Source organism: Aquarana catesbeiana, linkage group LG02 (genome assembly GCF_042186555.1).
Source record: "Aquarana catesbeiana isolate 2022-GZ linkage group LG02, ASM4218655v1, whole genome shotgun sequence".
In the NCBI taxonomy this organism is placed as follows: domain Eukaryota; kingdom Metazoa; phylum Chordata; class Amphibia; order Anura; family Ranidae; genus Aquarana; species Aquarana catesbeiana.
In genome coordinates, this window is record NC_133325.1 from 697293113 (window position 1) to 697311482 (window position 18370).

At 42.1% G+C, this 18370-nt stretch overlaps 1 protein-coding gene across 4 annotated transcripts in view; it reads left to right on the forward strand.

The window, feature by feature from the left end:
* ABR (ABR activator of RhoGEF and GTPase) overlaps nucleotides 1–18370 on the forward strand; it is a 637383-nt gene that overhangs the window by 405153 nt on the left and 213860 nt on the right. For all 4 annotated transcript variants that reach the window (XM_073616867.1, XM_073616868.1, XM_073616869.1 and 1 more), the window contains 2 exons: nucleotides 2649–2834; nucleotides 9868–9975. In XM_073616867.1, coding sequence (XP_073472968.1) covers nucleotides 2649–2834; nucleotides 9868–9975 — 294 coding nt within the window. The remainder of the gene's footprint in view (nucleotides 1–2648; nucleotides 2835–9867; nucleotides 9976–18370) is intronic.

Sequence of the window (18370 nt, forward strand, 5' to 3'; positions counted from 1 at the left end):
GCTGCTTCCTGTGGGGGCACTCAACAGGAGGGAAGGTCCAGAAAAGCCAAAGAGGGACCCGAGAAGAGGAGGATCTGGGCTGCTCTGTGCAAATCCACTGCAACAGAGCAGGTAAGTATAACATGTTTATTATTTTTATAGAAAAAAAAACAAGACTTTACAATCACTCTAAGGCTTTGTGCACACCTGAGCATAGCGATTTACTGGCCTTTTTAAAATGTTTTTGAATCGTATTACAAGCGTTTTACATCTTTAGGCATTTTTGTTTATCCAATAGAAAGCACTAGGAGGAGGAGAGGGAGAGGAAAACGAGCAACAAAACACTAGTAAAATGCTCAAGTCAGGTACTTCTATTGAAGTCTATGGGGCCAAAAATGCTTGTGATCTGCCATAAAGAAGCTCATGTACTTTTTTGAGCGACGGGTGTTTTGCTTCAGGCAACAGAATGCTCAGATGTGAACAGGGACCATTGAAATTAATGGGATTTGGCTTGTTGAGCTTTTTAGAGCTACAAGCTTCAAGCAGAAAATCGCTCAGGTGTGAACAGGGCCTTAAATAGTACACAGCAAACATGAACATTTTTCTTGTCTGCATATTAATATAGGACTATTTTTTGTTTGTGTATTTAACCTCTACATTTAGCGGTCCTGCTAACTACATCCATATAGCTGCTATGGTTTTTTGTTTGTAGAATGGCTACAAGAAAAGCAGCACCATCATTTAGTATAGGTACCTGAATATGTACTTATAATAGCTTCTATTCTCCAGCTCCAAGGAAGGGTCTTCTGTATTACCTGTGTTGGGCAAAAGTGAGGCTTTGTTGACTGTGGGTTACCTGAACCAAAAAATTGGCAGAATATTATTGCAAATCCTTTAGCAGGTCAAGTACACATCTATGTTTTTTAAATGTGTATTTAGCTGTTTGCATATATTCTGCTTTTTAGAAAACTTTTCTAGACACATTTTACAATCCTAGTGTACACAGTGACACTTTATCAGATTCAGATGTTCAGTTAGCGGGGTTGCACTTCCTTGACCTGTTTTATTCCAAAATGGAGCCATGCATCTCAGCTGGACTGTGCAAATGTGTTCCATAACAATGAATGGAATGTCCATCTCGCTTTGCTGAGCGGGTGGTGCATCTCTATACTACAGCACAACATCCTGGCTCCACACCAGTTCAAAACATTACTTGCCAATGCGCAGACCTGGACAGTTCAACGCAGCTGACATCTAAGGCCTGTGTCAGTACTTGCTGTTTTTAAAGTGTGGAGAGGGCTCATGGCTGTAATTTATCTTAAAAGTAAGCTAAACTGGTTTTAAACCTCAGACATGAAATATGAACAAAACTTATCCCTCTATAGTGTGTGCTTGTCTCAATTAAAGTCGTTGTAAACCCAAGAAAAAAAACAAAAAACCTGCAAGACAAAGGCATAATGAGCTGGTATGCATAGCATACCAGCTCATTATGAATTACTTACCTGAGATCGAAGCCCCTGCGGCCGTCCTCGTACACCGTTCCGACAGCCGACATCGCTCCCAGAGTTACTTCTGGGTATCGCGGGCTCCAGTGCTGTGATTGGCCGGAGCCGCGATGACGTCACTCCCACGCATGCGCAGGAGCCACCCTCCAATCAGCTCCCAGAGCTCTCCTCACTGAGCTCTGCAGAATGTGACTTCATCTCTCCGCCCCCTTTTTTTCTGAACTCTTAGGCAAGCTTAAAAATTCAGCACTGAATGGATGTGAAGAAAACTGCAAATAGACAGATACAACTTATGTAGATGGATTTGTTTCCTCTCTGTGTATCGCCTGAGGATAGTCCCTTCAGTGGGTATATGGAAGGGTTTGCAACTAATTTATGCCTGCCATATGTGGCTCTAATTTCATCCGATTCTTCCTGAATTGGCCGAAATTCATCTGTGGATAACCCTGTCGGCAGCACCTAGCTTGACATCTTTGTTTGAAAAATGTAATGATTTGGGTGCAAAACTATTGGCCAAATAGTGACTACATCCAATCAGATGCAGTCACTGTTAGGGTATTCTGTAAGCCACAGGTGCTGGTTGTCAGAACACAATAGCCAGCAGAGAGGATTCCTTCAGTAATGCTGTTTAGCATGGTCTCTTATGCTGGCCATACACTATACGAAAAATTGGCCGAAATTTGGTCATTTAGACAGTTTGTTAATTTTTCAGCCAGTTAATAGGCACCAAATCCATAATCGTTGGGATGATTTTGAGCCGAAAAAACGGACAAGTTTGGAAATTTTCTGCCGAACGAACAATAAATTGAAAGGTAAATGTGTTTCCCATCCGAACTGTCTGCAGTAGGTATATGTAAAAAAACAAACAAAAAAATGCATTAGTTTATGTCCACTGAACGATTTTTGCGCTCAAGGCAGAATGTTCGTTTTTTGAAAATGAGTTCTGCCGATTTTTGTATAGTGTATGGCCAGCCTTAAATTTCTCTTGTTTAGTCCAAGGTCTGAATAAGAGAAATCTATACATTACACTATAAATTGTCTTGGCAGTTTTATATGTCTGTAGTCAGCAAATAATCCCAGTTTAGTCTCAATATTTTCATGAATATACATAATGGAATGAAGCATACTCCTATTACATATTGTTATTTTAATTTTATTTTTCAGCCCATGAAGCCACTAAAGGCCACTGCCACGACGTCACAGCCTGTTTTAACCATGCAACAAATAGATGCCATTTTTTACAAAGTCCAAGATATCTACGAAATCCATAAGGACTTTTATGACAACCTTTATCCTTGTGTTCAGGAGTTTGACAACAAGACAACTGTCGGGCACCTCTTCCAGAAATTGGTAAGATAAAAAAATGTTCACGTTGATTATTCTGGCTTCATAAATCCTGCAGATTTCATCAGTACATGTAAACGTTCCATTAAACATTATATACATTCTGGCCGTGAACTAGCATGAGCTTTCCTTCTTATGCCTCCAGTCAATCACAATGATACAAAGGTGGCTATGGACACAAACAGCATGAGACTCCAAGGGTCAGGCAGGGCAGGCAAACTATTCTCGCTGTCTGGTTTAGGAGATCAAACCATATATAAGCAGATCTCGGGTTCCAATGGGGAGAAAAAATAAACAGACTGTGTTTTAAGGGTCTGAACTGCTCTGCCTTTAGAAACTGTAGGAAAGGTTTCACCTAGTACAAGAAAACTAAGGGTCCTTTCACATGGGCTTTGTAATCAGGTCCTCCCAATCTGCTCAGTTTTTCAGGTGGACCTGACCGGAGCCTCCATTCACTCCTATGGAGCAGCGGATGTCAGCGGTGACATGTCCACTGACACCAGCTTCTATCCGATCCTCTCCGCAAAAAACAGACGCATGGAGACCCTATTTTCCATCAGTTTTGGCGGATGGGATCGGATGAAAACGGGCAGGCGGTCCGTTTTCAACCGATCTCCCTGTAGAGGAGAGCGGGGCTCTGACAGGTCCGTCTCAGCACAATGAGCGTAGACGGATCTGTTATCCGCCTGCTCAGCGAGGATAAGCGGATCGATCCCCCGCTGTGCAAAGCGAGTTCGCCAGGCGGACCGCCCATGTGAAAGGCCCCTTAGGCCCCATTCACACCTGAGAGTTTTATAGCTTGAAGCCTGAAGCTACTAAACGCTGGAGGGGGAAAAAAATCAATTATTCTCTATGGAAATGGTTCACATCCCCATTCCAAAACGCCTGAAGCCAGAAGCTCCAAAACGCCTGAAGCTCAAACAAGTTCTGGAACTTTTTTTTTTAGGCAGATTTGGGCGTTTTTCTGCTTTTTACATTGGTGACCTTTTGACCTGTACAAAATCGCTGCAAAAGTGTCAAAATCACGGTAAAAACCGCGTGACTTTCTGTCTGAAAACGCTACGCTTAGGTGTGAATGGGCCTAACACTTTTTATAGGTTATAATTGGTCCCAGACCACAACCAGGTAAACTTTTTAATTGCTAACAGCAACATACTAAATTAGGAAAAAACAGGGAAAAGTTGGGAATGCACACCCCACAACTGCACCCCCAAGAGTGTTTTTCCTACACCCAGTGTGTGGGCAAGCTCTTGGAAGTCAAGGCAGCAGCATGGTTTTGCTAGGACTATTATTTAGTCTGTAGGAAAGGTATAGAGTCCAGAAAGCAATTGTATGCATGTGGAGAGGGACAGAGAGTGGTGGTCCTGAAGTCTAGCAAGTAGAACTGACAACATTGGTTTTGATTGCAGTGCAGAAAAGGCACACTGGTGTCAGTCCATTCAAGAAGTAAGGAGCACACTGATTCCTAACAAGTTAGCAAGTATTTTTCTGAATTATTTTTAAATGGATAAATCATAGGACGATATTAGAGAAATGTAATTTTTTTTTCCACTGACCTAAAGCAGATGGGCTGGTAGGCATGTTAACCCATTTCCTCCCACCCACCCCGGTGTCCCTTTAAAAAGTTCTGAATGCCGGGGGGGGGGGGGGGATGAAATATTGGCCAATCGCATGATCACTATGCTTGTCTGTCACAGTGGTCACATGATCAGGAGCTGGGCGACCAAGAGTTTTCTTTCACGATCTCTGTGCTGGGACCGCACTGTCAGCACAGAAACAGCGGCTGCCCAGCATTGCATATGTGCGGCCTATGAGTGTTAAAGCAAATAAAACCAGAAAAAAGAACTGGTTGTGGAAGTCATCGATTTGGTTGTTCTGATGCAAATCTCGGTGGAGGTGGGTGTCACCACAAATAGTTATACCAACAAAGAAATGAAATAGAAAAAGACCACCAGCTTGGCTACCGGATCACATATCAATATACGATTTTTAATCCAGAATATAAAATAATGAGCAATGTGCTCATTATATTCTGTATTTTTGTAAACAATTTTTCAGAGTATATATTTTGTATTTTTGAATAAATAATTTTTATATTGATATGTAAACGGTAACCAAGCGGGTGTCTTTTTCCACATTTAATTTCTTTGTTGGTGTGGAATTAAAGCCCACCCTTTTGCCTCCGCATATATGTGTTAGGTGGTCAAAAAGGGGTTAAATGCATCTTTTTATTTGCGCCCAAAAAAGGCAAAAACAAACGAAATCCGGAGATATTCGTTTGTATTTTGCCCAAAATACAGTACGTACGCTCAACACCTGTGGCAAGGGTCTTTGTGTCTGATGAGTCTTAGACCCCTTTCACACTGAGGCAGTTTTCAGGCATTTTAGTGCTAGAGATAGCGCCTGTAAAGCACCTGAAAAACGCCTCCCATTCTGCCCGAATGTGAAAGCCTGAGTGCTTTAATACCGGGGTGCTTTAACACTTAAAAAAAAACAAAAAACATACTTCTCTTTTAAAATCCTTGGACCGCTGGACAGGCTGCAGGGGCACACACAGCTCAGCAGCCCCAGAGATGAGTACAGCGAGGACTTTTTTTGCTGTGATCTGACATTCTGTTAGAGGATGCCTGTGGTCATTCTCCATGGTCCCGGTGTATGCAGTAATGTAGCCACCCTCTTGCTTGCTCCCCAGATGGGCTATTGACTATTAGGTGTTTATAGAGTAGTGCACATGACCTCAACTAACATGAGGTGTAAAAGGAGGGGGTCCACAAATGAATGGAGAACATTAGGAGGCAGACACAGTAAGTAACGATTTCATGAAAAAAAGATTACAGGGCCATGAAGTGAGGCATGTGTATGGATCATATTTAGAGCATAAGGATATAATTTTGTGTCAATTTCTAATCAAATTTTCCATCAAATTCCATTCACTTCTCAAGCTTGCTGTCCTTTCTGCAGGAAGAAGTGTTATGGATCAGTGCATGCTGACATCTAGAAACAGTACCCTAAACCGTTTTGGCTAATTTAAAAGGTTTGATTTTGAAGCAAGTCCCTGGTTACCCTAGATGACTAGGTTCCCCATTCTGTATTAGGTTTCACGTAGACTTCATTCTTACCTGAATTTGATGTTTAAAGAATAAGCTTGCCTTTCGTAACACGTTAAATGTTACACCCATATTCGGGTGTAACATGTTACGAATGGACTGATCCCCGCTGTGAGTATGCATTCACACCTGAGCGTTTCGTTTTCAGGCAGATAGTCAAACGGTTTTTTCAGCGATTTTTTTTTTTTTTTTTTAAGCCGTGATTTTTACCGCATTTTTGCTGCGACTGACGTGTTTTTGCCGCAATTTTGTACAGGTCAAATGGTCACCAATGTAAAAAGAATAAAAACACCTCTAATCTGGGTAAAAAAAAAGCTCCAGAACTTGTTTGAGCTTCAGGCATTTTGGAGTGGAGATGTGAACCCTCTCCATAGAGAATTATAGATTTTTCCCCCTCCAGCATATTGTAGCTTTGGGCTTCAAGCTACAAAACACTCAGGTGTTTGACAGCTAGCGGGGTTCTTCTCCCTCTCTGCTAGCTATCACAATTTTTTGAAAAGTGGCTGAGTGGGGGTTCCGCCCACCCAGCCGTGTCACTGATTGACAGGGCTCTGGGCATAGAAAACTACAAGGTCCAGGAGCTTTTGTGGCTGTCGGCTTGTAGTTTTCAATGAACTACCATGGCGCTGGAGTGCCATGGTAGTTCATGCATGCTTCCTGTCACATTGTATTTTCTTACCCATACAGGATGTACGGGCAAGCAGATACACTGGATCTACTGGAGACCTGCATGGCACCAGCAAGCTGCTGATCGCTGGTGCAATGCTTTAAAGGCTCTAAAAAAATAAATAAATTATAAATGCACATTTTTTTACCTGCAAAAAAATGTGCATTTCTTATTTTTTTGCAAAAAGTGAACTTTTCCTTTAAAACACTTACATACCACAAAAAATGCTTTAAAATACCTGCCACTTTCCAGTAGCACCAGTAACAGCCACTTTCTGCTGCCTCCTCCACTGCCCGGATCACACAAAGATCCTGCCATTTTGGTTTAAATTTTCAGAGAAGGCAGATACAACAACATATTTATTATAGTTATCAATTAATGAAAAAACGTAAATCTATTTTTATATTTAACTAGCATAAATACTTCAATAAGCCCTGACATCAGCCTCCTGTAACCCCAGCACATAGCACTCACACTAGGTTAGGGAAGGTTAACACACTGAGCCAGCCAGGGCTCCATTGCTAAGCATTGCTGTCAGTTAGCAGTATGAACATGCCTACATTTGTATATTACTTGTCTGATCCGCTCACAGCCTGGGGTGAGTTAGTGATCAATACTTTATCGGAGTAGAGAAATGTCAGGTCGCCGGCCTGGTTGGATCAAAATATTTTCTCAACACAATTACGATTCATTTGACAGGTAAAACTGTCTATGTATTTTAACTGTGCATATAGTTCATCTATGGTTCAATGTGATGTCTGACCAGCTAATTGTTTCTCTGAACAGTTTTCATGTCGGGACATGCTGATGGCTTTCCCCTCCACCATCTGGGAAGGCTAGAATGGGAAATTGGTCTTTAGATCAAAATTGTGAACACATTAAAAACATCTGCCCATAAAGCCGAAGTCTAGGTTTAATCTTTATTGCATAGTTACATTGGTCCATCTTGGATAAATATAAGTATGCATATCTCATACCTGGGGGACTGCTGGGGATGGTTACAATCATGGTATTAGTCCCGGCTGCTACAGTTATTGCTCCAGTCTTCCTGGTCCTGTGCTGAGCACCTTTCCTTCTTCATAGTGAGCACAAGGGGTCACTTGCTTGGCACCGCCATTCTTTACAAAATGCCTAGTTTTTTATTTTTTATTAATTCAATGTGTTCTCTTATTGGACGAGGCGGAGAGATGCGGCAGTGACATCATGATATACACCTTGTCTTCAATGTGCCTCAGATATCAGATATTTATACTTGTATCTCACAAAAGTTAGTACACCCCTCACATTCTTGTAAATATTTTATTCTATCTTTTCATGTGACAACACTGAAGAAATGACACTTTGCTACAATGTGAAGTAGTGAGTGTACAGCTTGTATAACAGTGTAAATTTGCTCTCCCCTCAAAATAACACAACACACAGGCATTAATGTCTAACTGCTGCCAACAAAAGTGAGTGCACCCCCAAGTGAAAATGCCTGAATTGGGCCCAATTAGCAATTTTCCTTCCCTGATGTCATGTGATTCGTTAGTGTTACAAGGTCTCAGGTGTGAATGGGGAGAAGGTATTTTAATTTTGGTGTTATCGCTCTCACTCTCTCATACTGGTCACTTGAAGTTCAACATGGCACCTCATCTCAAAGAACTCTCTGAGAATCTGAAAAAAAAAGAATAGTTGCTCTACATAAAGATGGCTTAGGCTATAAGAAGATTGCCAAGACCCTGAAACTGAGCTGCAGCATGGTGGCCACGATCATACAGAGGTTTAACAGGACAGGTCTCATCATGGTCGACCAAAGAAGTTGAGTGCACATGGTCAACGTCATATCCAGAGGTTGAGAAATAGACCTATGAGTGTTGCCAGCATTGCTGCAGAGGTTGAAGGGGTGGGGGGTGGGGGGGGTGGGGGGTCAGCCTGTCAGCAGTGCTCAGACTATACGCTACACACTGCATCAAATTGGTCTGCATGGCTGTTATCCCAGAAAGAAGCCTCTTCTAAAGATGATGCACAAGAAAGCCTGCAAACAGTTTGCTGAAGACAAGCAGACTAAGGACATGGATTACTGGAACCATGTCCTGTGGTCTGATGAGACCAAGATAATCTTATTTGGTTCAGATGGTGTCAGTGTGGCAGCAATCGGGTGAGGCGTACAAAGACAAGTGCGTCTTGCCTACAGTCAAGCATGGTGGTGGGAGTGTCATGGTCTGGGGCTGCATGAGTGCTGCTGGCACTGGTGAGCTACAGGAACCATTAATGCCAACCTCTACTGTGACATACTGAAGCAGAGCATGATCCCCTCCCTTTGGAGACTGGGCACCCAAGGCAGTATTCCAACATAACAGCCCCAAACACACCTCCAAGACGACCACTGCCTTGCTAAAGAAGCTGAGGGTAAAGGTGATGGACTGGCCAAGCATGTCTCCAGACCTAAACCCTATTGAGCATCTGTGGGGCATCCTCAAATGGAAGGTGGAGGAGCGCAAGGTCTCTAACATTCACCAGCTCCGTGATTTTTTTCACGGAGGAGTGCAGTGGCAACCTGTGAAGCTCTGGTGAACTCCATGCCAAAGAGCTTTAAGGCAGTGCTGGAAAATAATGGTGGCCACACAAAATATTGACACTTTGGGCGCAATTTGGACATTTTTACTTAGGTGTGTACTCACTTTTGCTGCCAGCGGTTTAGACATTAATGGCTGTGTGTTGAGTTATTTTGAGGGGACAGCAAATTTACACTGTTATACAAGCTATACACTAACTACTTTAAATTGTAGCAAAGTGTCATTTCTTCAGTGTTGTCACATGAAAAGATAAAATAAAATATTTTAAAAAATGTGAGGGGTGTACTGGACCAATGTAACCGTGCAATAAAGATCATACCTAGGTTTCAGCTTTAATCTCCTATGCTGAAACACCAAAATATGGACTCTAGTGTCCGCATGTTCATTTTTATCTGCATTATTGGAGTAAACTGAATACCCATGGCACAGAACATAGGGTTCCTTGAGTACTTTAAGAACATATAACAACCTTGTAGAGGGGCACTGAGTGACATGAAATGAGTCATAGACTTCTTTAAACCATTGCCCAAATCTGTTGTCCTAGAAACCCAGTTAAACTCCATTTCACAATCTGAATTGATGGTTTATTTCTTGTGGCTATTGCTTTGATATGTTCCGACGGCCCTGAAGGAAGAGATGCATGTTTCTGGTAATCAACTATTTTGTAGCTTTGTGTGTGACCTTGACTTTGTCATTTTCTTTATCAGGTCAGTCAGATGGGAATATACAAGGCCTTTGTGGATAACTACAAGTGTGCCCTGGAGACTGCGGAGAAGTGTAGCCAATGTAATAACCAGTTCAATAAAATCTCAGAGGTAAGGATAAAAAGAGCATGTCGTCATAAGCTGCCTTGTCTATAATTGTTAAAGCTCTTTACCCTGTTCTACATAATTTACAGGACATCCGTTATGTAAATATAACTGTATTTTAATGCGCATATAGTACTGGCGGGGCGAGTGGGCCTAAACTCAAAATAAAACATATTGTATTTTTTTTTTAATACCAATGAAAGTAAAGTGACTAAAACTGTTCCTGGTGCTATGATAATAGGAATTTGTTCTTTCTGCTTTAGTTATGGAGACTTGTGGATTGAGGTCTGCAGAGAATTAGACGTAAATATCAGTTCCCCGGAATCCTCTGCCAGAGCCCGCTCATTACAGCACCTCACAAAGCATGAAGGCAGAGAGAGCATTGCCATATTCTGATAATACAGTAATACAAAAATACTGACCTATTTATTTTCCCTGCCCTTTTCTTTTTTTTTTTTTTTATGTGAATTGAGTGCCTATGAAATTAATCTGATATGATTTTATTACAGTTACCCCATTAGACTTTAAAAAACAGCCTCCAGTTCAGATATCTTGCAGAAATGTTACTAATGGATAAACTGATACAGCATGAATAAAAAATGTCAGTCTTGAATTTGTGCTTGGTGGTTCTGGTACAATTAAACTAAGAGTATATTAGCATGAAATTGGCTGTATGGCGATTGATATATATCTATCTCCATACACAAGGGGTGTTCAAGTCATACTTTTAATTTTACAGGTATAAAAAAGGCATGCTAGCATGGTAGTACTACATGCAGTAGTAAGTGGCAAGTGTGTCCTATTACTGATAGGTGGGACACATGTCACAGGCCAGTCCAGAGACCGTTAGACTCCTTTCACGCTGAGGCGGTTTTCAGGTTCTATAGGGCTAAAAATAGTGCCTGTAAAGTGCCTCCCCTGCAGCCCCAGCATGAAAGCCAGAGTGCTCTCACACTGGGGCGGTGTGCTTGCTGGACTGAATAAAAAAAGTCCTGCAAGCAGCATCTTTGGAGCGATGTATACACTGCTCCCACACCGCCCCTACCATTGAAATCAATGGGCAGCGCTGCCAAATCGCAGCGGCACTTTGTGAGCGCTTTTAACCCTTTCCTCGGCCGCTAGCCCAATAAAAAGCGCCCCGCTAGTGTCCGAAAAGCGACGCTAAAACTAGAGGCGCTTTACCGCTAACGTGGCCGCGCTAGCAGTGTGAAAGTGGTCTTAATCAAGATGACAGTCAACCGTATCAGTGTTTAAATGGAACAGCGAGTTGCAAAGAAGTTTCTTGTGAATGAAGGCGTAAAACCTGTGGATTACAAGAAAAACAGAAATGGAAGATGAGCACACCTAGTGCATTACCAAAGATAATTTAATAATAAAAATGTTTTATATAAAAGTGGGTACTCACAAAATGCAACTGACAAAAGGCCATAAAAACAATGCATGGACATGCACAGAACATGGGGTAAAGCTAACGCGTTTCGGGGGCGCACCCCCTTCCTCAGAGCTAGGCTAGTCTCGTACATCATGGGCAAGTGCTTTTATGGGGAATGGTGGAATTGAAAATTGTGTGTCAAAAAGAGCTCTCTCTTTTTGACACTTGCCCATGGTGTACGAGACTAGCCTAGCTCTGAGGAAGGGGGTGCGCCCCCAAAACACATTAGCTGTACCCCGCATTCTGTGCATGTCCATGCATGGGTTTTCATGGTCTTTTGTCAGTTGCAAAAGACCCATTTATATAAAACATTTTTATTATTAAATTATCTTTGGTGTGCGCGCCTTCCATTTCTGTTTTTCTTGTAGTTCCTTTCGCATTACCCATCTGAAGAAGGCAACATCCACCAAGTTTTGGATACCATTATATACTTTTCATACCACCATTTTATCTGACATCTGTTACTCCACACCTTGGAAGACCTATTAGCGCTGGAAGTGACTGTTTTTTGTTAAATCTGTGGATATCTACAAAAGACTTGAAGCACAGTACGGTGATGAGACACTCAGCCGCAGTAAGACATTTGAATGGTGTAAAAGTTTGAGACTCATTTCACACCGAGCCGCCCTTGGCATCAGTGGTAAAGTGGCGCTATTCCCGCCGTTTTATCGTCACTATTCAGCCCCGCTAGCGGGCGAAAAGGGGTTAAATCCGCCCGCAAAATGCCGCTGCAGCGCCGCTTTGCCGGCGGGATCACGGCGCTGCCCCATTTTTTTTCAATGGGCAGGAGCAGTGTATTCACCGCTCCTCCACCACTGCAAAGAAGCTGCTGGCAGGACTTTTTGTGATGCCCTGCCAGTGCAGCTCCCCAGTGTGAAAGCACTCAGGCTTTGACACTGGGTTTGCAGCTGAGGCTTTTTTCAGGTGCTTTACAGGCGCTATTTTTAGCGCTGTAGCGCCTGAAAAACGCCTCAGTGTGAAAGGGGTCTCAAAAATGGCTGTACATACATCAGTGATTATACTGGCTGTGGTGGTTCCCAGCCCACAGCAGTCATTCCTGTGAACATTCAGTGCGTGGAACGCCTGCTCCTGGATAATCAAAACATAACCTGTCGTGAAATTGAACAGCAGACTAATCTTTTTGTGGTGCACCGATGACAAAGTGAAGCAGGTGGTCCCAGGATGGTTCAGGGTACTGACAAATCTTTCTATGCCGAAGATTTCCAGGCATTCGTTAAAGTCCAAAAGTGGAACTTCCTCTTTAAGCACTCCTCAGACCCTTACATGCATGTAATTTTTTTTTGGGGGGGGGAGCAGGTACTTAGTTTTGCTTTTTGAGTCACATGTCCATGTTTCACAGACAGGCAACCAGAAAATGCATCAATAAATGCATCCAAAACGCATACAACACAAGTCACTGGTGGCACACAAAGGCCTACTTGGTTCTAATGTCTAAATACAGACACTTTTTGTAGCTGCTGACTTTTAATAAGCTTACAAATGAGTGGAACTCTGCTTTAAATGCTGGGATAGGTGTAAAAAAGTAGCAGGGAGAGTATGTTGAAAAATAAATGCAATTTCCACTCCTTGAAATTTTGTTCTTTTATTATATAAACTCAAGAGTCCTGGTTTGACTTGAACGCCCCATGTATATACTTTTAGTGTAGTTGTCAACCTATAGACAGGATGAGACTTTTGGCTCCTAACACTTTTTAAAAGCGGAACAAAAATCCAAGAAAAATCTATCCCTTTAAGTCCTATGGAACTCTTCACACCAATCCGCTGCAGGGTGTTTTTTACATTTCTGCATGCTGCATTTTGGTGCATGTTTAAAAAGCGCACTAAAAATGCAACTTCCCACGTTTGTCCATGTTTCACATTTATTGATGTGATGAAGCACATCAATAAATGCATCCAAAACGCATTTGTGGTTTTACTGTGTTCCTTCAACAGAACATTGTGAAAAGGGTCCCTTGCAGAAGATTAGAGATACAGGTCACGTATACAGAGAGGCTGGCTATATACAGAGAGGCTGGCTATATACAGAGAGGCTGGCTATATACAGAGAGGCTGGCTATATACAGAGAGGCTGGCTATATACAGAGAGGCTGGGTAGTACAGAGTTTCCCCTCTCCCCTGTGGCACACAAAGACCTACTCGGTTCTAATGTCTAAATACAGACTGCAACCTGGTATTAATATATTATAGAAAAAAAAATATTGTGTAACAGGAAATTGCTTGTTTTTCAACAATAACAAAAAAACATAAAAGGAACTGAACTGTGGAATCAGTGCCCAGAAAAGGAAGATAGAGGGCAAAGGATTGGTCTCCATGCAACTTTCCCCATTACCGACTTACACTTACCATGGCTTGCTCTGCCCTGTGTCTCAGTGTGGAGTTGGCTATCTTGGCAGAGATTTTCTCCTGTTAGAGCTTCCACCTAGAAGAACAAGGAGCAGTACAGTAGTGACATCACCAAAAACCACTTCTGATCTCCTGAGACTAGCAGGCAGAGGCAACAGTGCCTTGGATCTCCCACTGCAGATATACAGCTATGACATAGCTCCCAACTGTCCCTGATTTCAAGGGACTGTCCTTGATTTGGAACAAAGTTCCTCTGTCCCTCTTTTCTCCTCATTTGTCCCTCATTTTGGTCTGATCTATATAGTTGTATATAAAATGCACTACTTATCTTTCAAAAAGTCTTTTACAGTGCTTAACCTTTCATCCAGTTTCTAAATTGCTGCATTTGTAAATTCCAAAAGTCAAAATAAAGGAATAGTGGTAAAAAAAAGCATTTGTGGGTTTATCCCATCCATTTTTTTTTAAATAATTCTCCTTTAAGGGGGCGTGTCCTATGCTTACATACTCTTGCTAATAGGTGTCCCTCATTCCCATCTAAGAAAGTTAGGCGGTATGAGCTATGAGACTGCAAGCACAGGCGTACCTAGGCAAACTCACATAATAGGAAATGCACTGCCTTTTTTTCAAGTTCCAAACAAAAGGTCGATTTTTCAGTGTACCGCTCTGAGACTGTTCATATTTCTGTTCTCGATATCTGTTCTGTATACACTGCTCCTTCACCACTCCAAAGATGCTGCTAGCAGGACTTTTTTTAGCATCCTGACAGCGCACCGCTCCAGTGTGAAAGCCCTCAGGGCTTTCACATTGGAGACACAGCAGCGGCTCTTTCAGGGCGCTTTGCAGGCGCTATTTTTAGCACTGTAGCGCCTCCAAAGCGCCCCAGTGTGAAAGGGGTCTTAGAGATGGGGAAAGGGCAGAGGTAGTCCCCGATCTATATACTTGCTTCCTTCTGAGTTGCTTTAAGATTCTTTAGCATTCACATTGACTTGTATGTTGGGGGGAAAAGAAGCAATTCAGACACAAATGCCTGGCCCATTTTACTTAAAGTTGAAGTAAAGCCTAATCCTTAAATTCTCACCCTGCAATCATTAATGTGAGCTAAATTCAGCCTTATGCCTCAAAATGAAAAAATCCCAGTTTTTCTACCTTTATTTTGTAGTATCCAATATCCTCCGCCATTCACAGCAGCTGAGCATGTCATTAGTGCACAGCTGCTGGTCGTGTGACACACCATGCACACAGTGCCCATCACAGTGCCATGCAGAAACAACCACGTGGTTGTACACTGTAGAAAATCTGCATGTTGCATTGTAATTTATTTTACAGTTTCTAACAAACTGTGTGTGTTATGTGCTGCTGGAACCATGAAGAGTGAGTAGAACATACTTCCAATGCCTGCCCCTGAAGACAGGAGAAGATCCTGTTCTGTGAAGGATGGGGCGGGGCATGTCTTTCTAAGAACGACTGACCAACAACCTTTTCAGGACCTGAAAGACAGCTTAGCAAATTCAGATAAAGGGAGATCGCATTGTTGGTGAAGAACAGGAAGAAGGTGATTGTCTGGCTTTGATAAGACTTTCTAAGCTAGATAATCAGCTAGCCAGAAAATGAATAATATCAAAGCTAAAGATATTTAACATACTATTATAAGGAAAATCTTTATTTTTGACTGGAATTACCCTTTAGGGCTGGTTCCCACTGGTGCGATGTCTGACATCGGATGTGATTCGCACCACACTGCAATGCAAATCACATGCGATCTCTGTGCAATGCGATTTTCAGCCATACAAATAGTATGGCTGAATTTGCATTGCATTCGGACCAAACTTGCACAGGACCCTTTTTTTTTTTGTCTGCAGCAGAATCGGATTTGATTTGATTCCTATCCGAATGTGCTGTTCACACTGCGATATGCAAACTGATTTGGGGGTGGCATTAACTTTCAATTGACGCTCCCAGCAGCTTGCATAGGGCAGTGTGAACTGCCGCCGGGAGACATGCGATGCGGGAATCCGCAGTGGATTTGCAGGGTTTTTGCATTGCTGCAGTGTGAACCGAGCCTTAAGGGCTCATTTATTCAGCAGCAGGCTCTACTGTCCCTCTGAAAAGAAATCTACGGTACATCCATGGTTCAGAGCCAACTTCCAGACATTCTGGAGCTGTTACTGCTACCTCCTAGATTCCATTATTTTTAATTTTTTTTATTCCGATGGGGATTGAACACTGGCAGGTATAAAATGGCTTTAGACGTGTCATGAATAGTTAAATTATCCCCAACAATTACCATTAGCGGTACTGAAAGCACTGGGTATGGTTGCTTGTACTGTCTCTGGTTCTCCATACTTACTGTAAACTGCAGAAGTACTTCTGTTGTCCACATTGTGTCAATGACACCCCCCTTTGAAGACCTATGGAGGAATCGCAACTGGGATCGCTCTTTGTAAGAAATAGAAGCCGTCTTTGTCAGAAGCTAGCTAAGTCTTCATGATGTTTTTTTGTATTTATATTCCAAAAACAGTTTCATATTTCTAGGATTAAAACAAAAATCTTATAAATCTATATTTATATGTAAAGTAAGCAAGGATATTACTTTAGCCCACGTTCACATCAGGCCAATTTGGCATGCGAATTGACATGTCAATACAAATCGGTGCGATGTCTACTTTGCAGCACCACACTGGTTCCCAAAGTAGTTCCTGCACTACTTTTGGCGACTTCGGGGGCAATTTGAATAGACATCTGTGCATAAACAAAATGTTCAAATCGCTCCGAAAGTCGGACTGCATTGCCAGTTTGAAATTGTGCCGTGCCATTGTTCAGCCAAACTCGCACAAATTTTAACCCGCAGTGTGAACCTGGGCTTAGTGTTAATTTTTGGTATTATCGTAGTTTTCATATCAGCGACTGCTTGGTGTAAGCTAGGTGGAAATCAGGCAGGGGAAGATTGCTACCTGTTGATGTGCATGGAGTCAGCTGGCTGTAATTGCACTTCCACTGACCATTATTTGTGTAGTGAAATCATTTGAACACAGTTATTACAGCATACCATGCGGTGCTGGTTGACAGCGTCACATTACCTTGCTTCATTAATGTAAATTCCACCTATACTGACTGCATAACATTGTGTTTAGCAGATAAGGTAAAAGTTGCATCAGCTGGAAAGAAGGTTTTTGTACACTTCATTAAAATGCATACATTGTCATGAAACTCGATCAATGCTGAATAATTTTGGATTTTTTTCCCCTCAGTATTTCATATTAAAGTGAATGTAAATCCTAAAAATAAATATCTTTTATTTGCTCCATTTGGCTCTTTAAATATACCATGAAAGTGTTTTGCTAAATCTGTTTCCTGTGTTATCTCAAAAGGCTCTACAAGAGTGACACTCTCTACCACCCTTCGAAAAATTGATCCACAATGCATTGCTTTTCATTATTTGCTCTTTTATTTACACTGAACTGTTAACAGGAAAAAGGCTACTCAAACAATGGCATACCTGTTAAAGAAGAGTATATGTACCCACTGCAACACCCAGCACTTGTTACTTGTCTTACATGTGTTGGTGCACTGTGGTGCCATTCATTGTGAATGATACTGCAGTACGCCACAGTGCACACTGTGGTGTGAATATGTCTTTAGAGGTGATCACCCGAAGTCTGCTGGGAAACCATAACTTTCAGGAATGCCAATCTTCTGGGTCCTCCCAACATCTCATTTGTGCATCGCCAATAAGGTCACTTCTTATTGAACTGATTATATCTAAAACTGACAATTTTATTGTACAGTTGATTAGCTTTGTATGGTGTGACGAACGCGGGTGTCAGATCCCTGCCCTCCTCGCTAGCTCGCGACAAAGGACCGGCCAACCTCACACCACGCTGTCACTTACGTAACAATGCCACTCTCAGCTGCGCCCAGCACAAAGATTTTCCAGCTTGCAGGACCACAATCTAGGTGCGAGCAGCCTGAGAGTGATTGTCACTGGGCTAATTACACAATTAACCCTTTAACTGCCACCACCCCCGTTTAAAAGACCGAGCCGGGGGAGACTCGTAATTTAGCAATACCAATTATAATTTTAGAATAAGCGTCTGCCACACACACTGTCACCACAGACAGGTCTGCTCAGAGTCTTACTCTACAACAGTAGCGCCCTTCAAGAGGCAGGTTCGTTTATAGCTTGCATTAAGAGCTTTAGAGACAAGGTTAACACTTTTCAACATAAGGGTTTATTATGAAAAGGTCAAAGTTGATGCAAATAAAATATTTACAGAAAAAAAGATGTTTCAAAAAGATAAAGACAATATACAGCCACAAAGCAATAAGGTAGAATTGGGAAGAAAGAATACTTGCAATTAATGTCCAAGGGTTGATCAGAGTTCGATCGATGAGCTAGGTAATTGGTTCTCGACTTGGCAGATGTTTCTTCTTGGATGGTAAAAGGAGAACTCACCATTGTCTTGGCATCTCCTCTTTTCTGTCAGATCAAAGGGGGTGTTGACAGCGACCAGTAACCAATCATCTGATCAGCTGGTTTTAGGGGTTGGTTGCTGGGAGGTGTCTACACTCATGACCACGTCCCAGGTGATTTCTTTAATACATATT